This window comes from Sorex fumeus, unplaced genomic scaffold (assembly GCF_029834395.1).
Source record: "Sorex fumeus unplaced genomic scaffold, SorFum_2.1 ptg000002l, whole genome shotgun sequence".
In the NCBI taxonomy this organism is placed as follows: Eukaryota; Metazoa; Chordata; class Mammalia; order Eulipotyphla; family Soricidae; genus Sorex; species Sorex fumeus.
Window position 1 is genome coordinate 23,001,947 of NW_026606059.1, and position 12,435 is coordinate 23,014,381.

A 12,435-nucleotide genomic window follows, 5' to 3' on the forward strand; every position below is an offset into this window, starting at 1 on the left:
AAAAATCTGCATTAGTACCTGCTGACTATCCCAATGCAAATTTTTATCTGAAGCAACTTCTCTTATATCCATTAAAAATGCACAGGTCTAAATTAAAATAAAGTAAATCATTTCAAATCTCACTTAAACTGGAAAAGATTTTAAAAGGGTATAGAGAAGGCAATGCTCTCATTTCAGTAGAACCACATCAACAATGGGGAGACTTGGATGGGCCATGACTTGGATGAATGAAAGAATAAGCCAAATTTTTAGGAAAAATGAAATCTTAGTGAAATACTCTGATAACAAGTTAAATACAAGACCGGTGTGACTCTTGCCTTGAGTCACCATACCCCAAAGGAATTTTTTGGATTTGTCCGAGTAAGATCTCAAAATTTCAGTATTTTTTTTTTACCCCACAGGGGGTGTTCTCTAGGGCATAAGGCACAAAAAGGTGCGTTTCTGTGACATCCCTATCACCCCATGCCTCCTTCACAGGTTCACACCAGCTAGATTACATGGAAATCCTCATAGTAACTCAACCCTATTTAATTATTCTGTAAATCTTAGCTATGCTGCTGCTGGTGGATTAATCTGTTTATGCAGTTAGCTGGGCCTGTGTAGCACTAATCCGTGAAAGGCCCACTGTTCTCTTTCATCCTGCGATCATTTGTCTCTCACTGTGCTGATGTCACATTTTAATGAATTTTTAGCAATCTGAGTAATGCCAGATAACTAGACTAGCAACTCCCCACAGCATGGCATGCTGTTTTCATTGCGGCACAAAAAATAAAAATCATATTCCCCTGCTCAGGTAGGAATTACATAAATTAGGAGAAGAAGGTAAAATGGGATTTGAAGCACCAGGCTGCTCAATTTCATAAAATCTTTAATGACCATATAAATTAACCCTGGAAAGGCAAAAGGTCATGCACACACATTTGCATACACTCTTCTATTTGCTTTTGATAAGCAGTGCTTTTATGCAGAGAACATGATACAATTAACCCTTCAATAACCATACAAAATGCTGCTATGGACATTTTAAGTGTCAAGCATTAACTGAAAATTACACACTGCATAAAATTTTCATTGCAAATGCTATAGTGATTGAAAGGGGGAAATCGTGGTCCTCTCCACACCCCATGTTTTATTAATAACATTCTGACAGCAGAATGAAATATCCACTGTCATATGTAGCAGCTGAGCACAGAAAAAAAAAAAGGAAAAAAAAGACCTATTTAGTGCCTCACTTGCCAGTCCTGCTCTGTAACTGTGTGCAGACAACAGAGTCCTGCCCTCCTAGCAGGGAGAAAGACAAAAAGCGAAGAAGGGGGGAAGCAGTAACATTTGATACATTTGGAATAAGAGTTTGTTTTAACTGGGAATCCTCAAATATGGGGTACAAATTCATTTATCCCCTAACTGCACTTCTGCCCAGGCACAAAAGCAGAGGGGAGGTCCCTCAGAGACAGAGGTGATCATCTGGACAAGGGACACTTCCCCTGCAGGCAAACAGACAAGGAAATTTCACTTTAAGGAGAGAGAAGCATCCCTTCTTCAGGCCCTGGCCGGCTTTCACCTGTCAATGATAATTAGTGACCAGCATAGGCTACAGACTCCCTCCTCCCAGGCTGGGGTCAGGCTGGGTGGGGACAGGGCTGGGATGGGTTGGGGGGGGGGGGGCGTGGAAGGTTGAGATCATGACTGCGTCAGCCTGTGTCTCTGCCAAGTCCACCCAGAAGACATGACATCCAGAGTCAGGCCTGCGACCTCTGACAGCCCATGGCAATTACTTTTCAACTCATCCTGGGAAAGGGATGCAAGAGTTCTTTGAGTAGATTTACTGGACCTTTCCCCCAGGGCTGGAAAATGAAGTGTCAGAGTGCTACCGAGTGTCCTTATCTCGAGGGGACATAAAATTGTAAGGGCTATCGCAACTCACATTAATAAAACATGCGTGTCAGGAGAAGAAAATGAAAATTATGAAGGTCCGAAAAGAAAAACTACAGGATAATCTGGGTCTCATCAGACATTTTTTTTTTTTTGCAGGGTCCTCTTCTTCATTTTCTGGTATGTGTTTTAAGTGTGAGAGAAATTCCCAGACATGTTCTTCTATACATCACTGTGGTGTCTGACCTCCACCTGACCCTGGCAACAGTTTGAGAAATCTGAATGTGAACAAAGAGTCTGTGTCAGCAGCCGGGAAAGATTGTGGGATAGACTCTCCCCATCAACTTAATCGCAAACAGCAGTTCTGAGGCCATAACTTTGCCCGGTTCCTCCAAGCCACAACTCATAACCTTCAGAGGTGGATTTGCCTGCGCTGCCGGGCTTGGGGACCTCCTCCCCCTGCCCCCCTTTCTGGTTTCTCCTTTGAAGTAGGCAGGCAATTAGTTCTAATGCTCAAGCAATTCAGACCTGTTTTGTGGTTTAGAAGGCGAAAGCTGTTTATTACAGGTAGGCGCTTTGGAGTTACAGAATTTTGCAAAATTTTAATCATGCAAAAAATAATCAAAGGGTAACTTAAATATACCATAAAGTTGCACACAACTAAAGGGAAAAAAGGTTTCTTTCATTCTTAAAGAGTTTTTTTTTCCTTTTTGATATTTGACATTCGTTTTATAAACAGACTTCTGAAGCAGGGCCATTAATGTGAAGAAACCACTTCTAGAGTCTAATTTTCAAGTACCACGTTTCTTCAATTGTATAATACCATAACATGTAAGATGCTTTGTAAGAAAAATATATGTGTGACATTAAATGTTTTCCTGGGATGCCTTAGGACTGAGGGAACTGCCATAAAATCCTTGACTTAAAATTCCAAAGTAAAGAATTTTTTGTTCGTGAGTGTTGAAAGTAGGTAAAGGGATATTCTTGATAACCTTTCAGTTTCAATATTGCAAACCACAAGGCCCAAAAGGAGAGAGAGGAGAGAGAGAGAGAGAGAGAGAGAGAGAGAGAGAGAGAGAGAGAGAGAGAGAGAGAGAGGTGCCTGCTATAGAGGCAGGCAGGGGGTAGGGGGTGGGGTGCGGGCAGTGATGGGAGGGAACCTGGGGATGCTGGTGCTGGGAAATATACACTGGTAGAGGGATGGGTTTTGGAATGCTGCATGACTGAAATCTAATCATGCACAGCTTTTTAAGGGTCTATCTCACAATGATTTAATAAAAAAAGTTTTAAAGATTTTTTTCTTCATCCGTTTTGGGGCCACACCTGGCTGTCTGCTCAGAGATCACTCCTGACAATGTTCACGAGACAATATGGGACCCTGGAGAACAAACCCAGGTCAGCAATGTACCACACATATGTTTACCCTCTCTACTATTTCTCTGGCCCAAATTAAAGATGCTAAAGTTTTCTGTGATCTGTTCATTTCTACATTAATAGAGTACGTGCATTAAGATCATAGGTATTACAGCATTTCATAACACAGTTGTTTATAGTCTATGTATTTTCAATTATTCCCTGCCTCAAGGAATATAAAAAATTCATGTTAAGCTATCAAATAAATAATTGTAAAATAAACACTAGAGTAAGTAGGACTTTTCAGTTTTCAGATTCATAATAACACACGAACTTTAAACATTTCAAAGTAATAAGAATAAAATAATGCTGTAGTCTTATATAAATATAGCACAATAACTTTGTCTAGCATTTTGGAGGGCTGGCCTCCCAAGTAGTGCTCAGAAAGCATGGGAGGCCCTACCCAGGGACTCTCCACGAATTTGGCAGGAAGTTCCGTTTGGGGACCTGACGACGTGCTGCTACTGGACCCCATCGCAGAGGGAAATTTCACCCATAAGCCTGGTCATGCTCAGGGGCTCCCAGACCTGTGTCTGGTCATGCTCTGGGGGTTATGTGGTGCCAGAGCTGGAATCAGGGTAATTCCCTAGTATTTCTAGGATTCCTAAAATAATTATTTTTTAAGTACTCACACACATAAACTCTAAAAACCTTTCAATGTCTAGCTTAGAGTATTTTCATGTGAATAAAATTGGACTGCAAAAAAATCACTCTGAATTCTATAGCACTGTAGCACTGTCCTCCCATTGTTCATCGATTTGCTCGAGAGGGCCCAGTAACGTTTCCATCATGAGACTTGTTATTGTGTTTGGCATATCGAATAAGTCATGGGTAGCTTGCCAGGCTTTGCCGTGCAGGCAAGATACTCTCGGTAGCTTGCCGGCTCTCCAAGAGGAGTGGAGGAATTGAACCCAGGTTGGCCATGATGGCCGCATGCAAGGCAAATGCCTTATCCACTGTGCTATCGCTCCAACCCCTGAATTCTATAAAATCACAAAATTTATAAACAAATCTGCTTCAGCCAATCTGCATCCTTGCTGTCCCTCTGTTATAAACAGCAGTCAATTGTGCTGGTTTTACTGTTTTTTAAATTCGATTGGATTAGGGAATGCTGTATCTTCTATGGAAAATATCACACTTTTTAAAGGTCATAAGGTAATTTTATAAAAATAAAACATTGAGTCACTTAAATGACTTTTGTTTTACATGTTGTGAATCTCTTTAAAAGACGTTGACAAGATGTCCTGATTTTTTCTTTGGCTCCCTGTTCAATCCCAGTTTCTCCCCTACACCCAATCTATCTTTTAAAAATTGTTTTATTTATTAAACTTTTTAATTGAATCATCGTGAGATACAGTTATGAAGTTTTCATGATTGAATTTCAGTCATACAATGATCGAACACCCATCCCTCCAACCAGTGTACATTTCCTACCTCCAATGTCCCCAGTATCCCTCCCATCACCCCCACCCCACCCCATCTCCTGCCTCTATGGCAGACGATTTTCCTCTTACTCTCTCTCTACTTTGGGCCATTATGGTTTGTAACACACATTCTGAGAGGCCATCATGTTTGGTCTCTTAACTATTTTCAGCACACATCTCCTGTCCCAAGTGATCTCTCCAACCATCATAGATTTAATGACACCCAATCTATCCTAAACACGAGCTACTAAAATTTGCCTCAGCTTCTTAAAATCTTTCAGCTCTTCCTTTCACTGCTGAAAAAGAAAACTGTTTTCTGCACTTGGCTATAAAACCTCCCAGTTACTTAGTTCTTGTTTGACATTTCAATTTTTCCTTCCTTCATTTCCTGCCTAGCATAAAGGTTTCTCAAACTTTAGGGTATCATATCATGTGAACGATGTGTAAAACTACAGATTGCTGGGCTTCAGGGCTTCACACCTAGATTTGGCAGATTCAGCAGATCCAGTTGTAAACTTTAGAATGAAACCTGATAATTTACATCTCTAAATCCTTAGATGATGTTGGTCTTCTTGGTCCAGGGAGCGTATTTTATGAGTTCCTCTTCTGGAAATGCACGATTTTATTAATACCCTCTTCTTCCCTATTCAAACCATTATATTCTTTATCTCAGACAACTTTCCTCCACTATATAGATCCCACTTTTCCTTCTAGCTCATCTTGGGAAATACCAATTTCATCATCTCTAAAAATGGACTGAATATTTCCCTCATAGATTTGTTATAAAATAATGTACAGAGATCAGCTTGCACAGATCTCACTTGAGCCCAGTATAAAATTAACACTGAAAAAAGGCACCATTAATTTATCTCCCCCCAAACATTTCATAAATATAGAACTAGAATTAATGTTCTTGGATATGAGTTTGGCTGCTTTAGTTTGTTCTGTGAATTGATATTAAGCAACTTACCCTAGTGAGTAGAAATTATCATGAATTGCCTATTTCCCCTAAAAGGTAAACACTGACTGAAATCAGAAGTCAGTTTAATTTTCTTTGTTTTGGATGGTCCTGAAACAGTACCTGGAATGTAGTAAGCAATTATACATATTTGTGGGAATACTGAATTGAGTTTAAAAAGTGACATTAGGGGATTCCTTTCCTTAAAGAGAGTCCAGACCACCCTAGCCCTCTATGCCTCTTCAGAAAAATTAAAACAAATATTTGTTTGGTTGGTTTGCTCTGTTTGGGCTCGGGCTTGTTTGCAGTTTCTCCTTTCACTGAATCACATTATACACTTGCCTCTAACCTAACTTCACAACAGTGCTCTTCTCAAAGCCAGCAATTACTGCCTTATTATGAGGCAAACAGTCACCTCTTTGATTATATCCTAATTTCACTGCTCAACAGGTAACTATTATTCTGTTCTTATTTTTTGATTTTGTTTGTTTTGTTTTGGGGTCACACCTGATGAAACTAAGGTTATTTATGACTCTGTGCTCAGGAATTATTCCTGGCAGTGCTAAGGGGATCATATACATTGCCAGCGACTGAATCTGGGTTGCCCATGTGCAAATTAAATGCCCTACCCTCGGTACTATCTCTCCGGTCCTCTGTTATTGCCTTCTTTGAAATGTTCATCCCATGGATTTCATTGTATCAGACATTAGCAAAAGATTTCCACTAATTCCCCTTTATTGGGCTGTTCCACTGAAAAAAATCTAAATATGTAAGTATCTCCAGCACAGATAATAAGTCCTATTCCCAGTCTACCTACTTGAAATAATTTTTAGGTAAAACAATGATCTTTTGTGATCTCATATAGATCCAGGCTTTAAATTGTATATCACTGTTTGGATACCTAGAAGCTATATTAAACTTTCTATATTCAAATCAGATCACTTGGCCACTTCTCAACATATTCACTCTGTTTCTCCCCAGTGTCTGCTGTTCCACTTCACCACCACTCACCAAAAGCAAGTTATCCTCTATTTCTTTCTCCCATATACATACAACCCTACAGCAAGTCCTATAGTTTCTAATTATAAGATATTTAATGTACAAATAATTCATCTATTACATTATATTTAAATTACCCCTATCTTGCATTGTTCACCTCTGTTTTGAAGTGATCCCATAGAGGACTCACTCTTGTGTTTCTATAATTTATTCTGCACTTTTCAATAGAAGTAAGTCATTTTTTTGTTGGAATCTTTTCTCTTTCTCTTTTCCCTCCCTCCCTCCCTCCCTTCCTTCCTTCCTTCCTTCCTTCCTTCCTTCCTTCCTTCCTTCCTTCCTTCCTTCCTTCCTTTCTCCCTCTCTCCCCGCTCCCTCCCTCCCTCCATCCCCCTCCCTCTGTCTCTTTCATTTTCTTTCTCTGTTTCTTCTGTCTCTGTTTCTTTCTCTGTATCTTTCTCTATCTCTCCCCTTCCCTCTTTTGCTTCCTCCCTTCTTTCTTTTCTCATCCAGCATTACTCCTGGTTCTGTGCTTGTGGCTCACTCCTAGTGGGACTCAGATAACAATATAGGGTTCCAAGGATCACACTCAGGTTGCCTCTTGACAAGTCAAGCACCTATCCTCTGTACTGTTTGACACTTTGTAGCTTCCTCTTTCACTTGGAATGACTTATCACCTCTTTGTTATGGTTGGAATAGTCACCTCACTGACTATTCTTCTTAAGTCACCTTTTTTTACTCTCTATTCACTGATCTCTCTTTTTTATCTTATCTTACAATATGAGCAACCTCTTCTCTTAGCTGTAATTGATCTCCTCAAACTCCACATATTTTCATTGCTTAGGACTCAGGTCACTTCAGAGAACTTCTGTGGCCAGGTTCTAAAGTAGTATGTCACCTGTCACATGATGTGGTCTTAGACTTTAGTGGCAATCACTATCACATAAAGGGTTTATTGAATCACAGATTTCCTGGTCATAGCCCCAATGCTTCTGATTAGAGAAGACTGGGATGGGTACCAAGAATTAGTTTCTCCACCGCTTGCCAGATTGAATTAATGCTGCTATAAAGGGATATTACATTGAGGGCAACTGCTTTGGAGTGATTGTCTTTTTCACTTCTATCAAATAAAATTAATTTTTATTTATATTGAAATGAGAGAACTCATCTGTCATTCGAAACTTATGTCCGGTGGTCTCTGGCACTACTATTTTGAATAAGATAATTCCTAGTTTTTGTACTTGTGGTAATTTGGAAACATGATGTCATCAACTGAAAAAGGCAGCTCAGATAGATAAGGGAACACCAAATAAGGGGTATTTGGAGGATTCGCTCAGGATGCGAGATGTGTGCTGAAAGTAGTCTGTAGACCAAACATGATGGCCACTCAATACCTCTATTGCAAACCACAACACCCTAAAGGAAAGAGAGAGCAAAAGGGAATGCCCTGCCAGAGGTGTGGGGGGGGGGGGGAAGGGGGATGTGGGGGGGAGGGCTATTGGGATCATTCTTGGTGGAGAATGGGCACACTGGTATAGGGATCATTGTATTACTGAAACCCAAGCACGAAAGTTTGTAAGTCTACAACAGTACCTCATGGTGTTTCATAGACATGAATAGTCTTAAAATGATAGAAAAAGATAACTATGGATCAGTGGTTATTTAAGTTTCATATAAACCAAATTTTTGGCCTTTTATTGACATGTAATTGCATATAATTATATTAGTTTCATGTATATAACATAATATTCAGGATGGAGAGATAGCACAGCAGGTAAAGTGCTTGCCTTGCATGTATCCAAAGAGAGTTTGATCCCAAGCACTACATACGGTCCCCTGAGCATGTTGTAAAGAAATTCAAGTTGAGCACTGCCAGGAGGTAACCCTGAGCACAGCAAACTGTAGTCCAAATTAATACAATTATTTGTAAATATTGTAAAATGATCCCTACAATAATCCTAATTTATTGGTACTATAAAATACACTTACTGTGGTGTATCTTATATTCTACTTCCTATGGTACATACAGATGAAAATAGTTAGGAAACATGCGAATATCTAAACATGAAGTTTCTCAGTTTGAGGTCAGGATGTAGGTCTTTGTTTATAGGGAAAAAAAGAAAAGAAAATGACTATATTGACAGGGAGTGCTCTGTTTTTAGTTTAACATTCTGTCTGTAATCTTGAGTATTTTCTATGTAATCTCCAATATAGACAGTAATGAGTTATTTTGATTGGCTTAACATATGCATGTTAGCAACTGGGTTCATAACATTTTATCTTGAATATGCTGTACAGTTTTGTAAGAGAAAATTACATTTAATATGCATACATGGACTTTAATAAGTAAAGTCAAATTTGACTCTGAATGATTAATTTTTTAAAGAAGTTCAGCTTTTCTAAAGAAGTCCAGCCCTTCTACTGGAAAACAGTTTTCACTCCCCAAATCATTTTTGTATTTCAGTTTTACATTTTTAACATGGAGAACTTTTATAATCTTTTCTTGTTCTACATATCACATTATTATCCCAGTTGTGTACATCTGGAATCTGGGATCATGCTTATACAGCAGAAATCAATGAGGTGTGTTGTAACTACATAAGTAAATTTCCTCTTAAATTATCTCAATATAATATAGCTAATAAAACCAATTTTAATATATATATCTGAGAAAGCATACTCATACATTATATATATATATTTCATGTGTATATGAAAAAACACAAGCTCATTACAATTATTTGCATCTTAGATATTTTGCTAAACCTACACCACAAGATGATATAAAAGATGATTGGCTTTATAAAATCCAATCAATCCATTAATTACAAAATAACTGTGCCATCCAGATTGTTTGGTTTGAGAAAGCTATCTGGCTATTGACTTATATACAGCAATACAGAGATATGTCTATTACATAAATTATGAGAGTAATACATTTGTCTCAGCTAGACCAGACAAGATCTTGAGTAGGAATAGAATTACCTGAGGTTGCTCTTAATTGCTGCTCTGTATGCTCATCCTCACAGGCCCTGGCTCCCAAAGAGGTGGTTTCTGTAGAGGACATTAAAGTGAAAGGTCATCAGCATTCCATGCCCAGCTCTACAATAGTAGTCACTAACACACACACACACACACACACACACACACACACAAACACACACACACTGTGGATTTTATTTTTTTTATTCTCTTTTTTTGGGTCACACCCTGCTCAGAGATTACTCCTGGCTTTGCATTCGGGAATTACTCCTGGCGGAGCTCGGGAGACCATATGGGAGGCTGGGAATCAAACCCGGGTCTACCACATGCAAGGCAAACGCCCTACCCTCTGTGCTATCACTACAGCCCCCTCCCCCCCACTGTGGATTTTAAAGGGATAATGATCAGCTGTAGCTTAAACAAGTCTCCAGCATACTATCATTCTAGTAAGAAGTGGTTGGAAAAATAAATTCAGGACATAGCAAATTAAGATCTTAGTCTTGGTCATTAGCAAATATTACACTATTGATAAAATGAGGAAGTAGGAAAAGCTCATTACATTTATTTGCATCTTAGATATTTGGCTAAACCTACACCACAAGACGATATAAAATAATAATTATGGTTCACTACATATTATGAGCTGTATGTTATTATAGAATATCTATATTCTCTTCTGGAAAGTATCAGAAATAAAGAAATTCATTTTATAATAGTTGATGTGAGTGAGCAAAGCCACTAAAGGAGGAATACTAAAAAATGTGTTTACATTATAGATGAACCTTCTTCTCTGTAATTCTGATCTTTTGGGCTTTAGAATAGAAATGACAACATGTCCTGGTTTGCTAACCTCAACTGCAAACAAAAAATATTACTATTTTTTTCTAACTGTATTCTTCCTTTGTGTTTTCTGTCATAGGGAAATCTATTAAAAACTAGACTTCAAAAATCACTTTCAATAACCCATTCTTTTGCCACCCGAAGTCATTACACACAGTTGATTCCATTTTACAATGTCTTGTCCCAATGTGGCTTTTTGTTTCCTGTGCCACCTTCTGTTTCCTGGCCATTTCAATACCTTCCACAACAATCTCCCTGCCTCAAATGACTTGTTTTTCAATCTAGCTTCTTATAATATCTTGAGCTACTTCTCAAGAATACAGAATTATTTGACTTACAAGTCACTGTTCTATCACTTTCTACATATTCAACCTCCAGCACATTACCTAAACTCTCTAAGCTTAACTCCTTCATTTAAAAAAAAATGCAGGTATGATCAAGTAATCAATAATTGTAGCAGAAAAAAAATACAAATCTTACAATCTGATATAATTTTCCAAAAAGAGAAGAGACCAGATTTTATTGAGGGGTTAAAATAATTACCATGCAATTTTTATACTGCCAAAGAGAATCATGTTTATCTGATATTTCTAGGCAATAGCATTTCTGGCTAATTTCAGGCTTTAATTAAACAAATAATTAACCTTGAAAATAGAAGTGCACACCAAGGCACTATTATTGCGTTTACTAATTGTTTTTCCTGCTGCGTATAAAACCTTTGGCCTTTGGTGGTGATCTATTTAAAAACACTACAATAATAATAAACATTCCAGTGCCCTCTCTCTAACAACAACATTATGTTTTCTTATAACTATATCTTTAATTAGCCTTTAAAGGAAAAATTTATCCTCAATCTTTGCTTGTAAATCCAGAAATAACACAATATATCACTTAAGAAGTCCTTCTCCTTTCACTTGGTGATATCCAGGATCTTAACTTTATCCGTGTTACTCCTGCTGCTATACTCGGTATGCCTTTTCTTTGTTAAACTCTTATTCTTCCCTCAAAACCTAAAGCAAATATCACCTTCTCTGTTCTCTGGCAGAAGTGGAATCATACATGTGTTTCAGCACTTATTATGTATCCTCTATGTATATTTCCCTCCAATAAATTTTGAGGAAAAGAAAGGCAGGAAACAGAGAAGGAAAAGAGGGAGGGAGGGAAGGAAGGAAGGAAGGAAGGAAGGAAGGAAGGAAGGAAGGAAGGAAGGAAGGAAGGAAGGAAGGAAGGAAGGGAGGGAAGAAAATAGGAGGGAAGCCAATGTTAACCACCAGTATAAAAATTCTGTTACTTCATTAAAACCCATCTTGAATATAACATGCAATCAATGATAGTTTGGTGCTACACTAAAATCACCTCATTTGATAGTGTTTTAGGAACTGTGCAAAATGGCAAAACCAGAAACTGTTACTTAAGCTCACAAATTAGGTTGTGTGGCATTTGAAAACTTGAAGATTGCTCCAGAGTGACTTGTACAAATAATTATACAAAGAAATGCAGTTCAGTATGCCAGAGAATTTGCTTTAAATCCTCAACAACAATGTTCCCTTTATACAAATGATTTAATAAAAGAGCCCTTAACTTATCAAAAGGACTGATTAGTTTATACTTTTCTGCCTGTGCAAATGAAATGCTTCAAATCTGGTAATGATATATAGCATCTTTCAATAGATCACTTTGATGATTGCTCTATAATAACAAACCTGACTGCTGCTTACATGACTTGTCTCTTTCTGGTTATCTAATTAGATTGCTAATTTGTGTTCTGTAGCACCTAACCTTTCATGTTTAATACTATTTAAAAATAATGCCATTGGCTTAGTTGATACAGCATTCTACTCTGTTTTGTTAATTTGATGATGATCACACATTTGGAATGGCATCAAATTACTCTATTTTTATTAACACAATGTGGGAGTAATCGGGCACATTTTCTGTGGAATGCTGTAT

At 38.0% G+C, this 12,435-nt stretch overlaps 1 protein-coding gene across 1 annotated transcript in view; it reads right to left on the minus strand.

Annotated features, from left to right (window-relative positions):
• The window catches only part of ZFHX4 (zinc finger homeobox 4), a 214,214-nt gene that overhangs the window by 27,925 nt on the left and 173,854 nt on the right, over nucleotides 1–12,435 (minus strand). Inside the window, 1 exon segment of the mRNA XM_056130418.1 lies at nucleotides 9,649–9,717. Coding sequence (XP_055986393.1) covers nucleotides 9,649–9,717 — 69 coding nt within the window.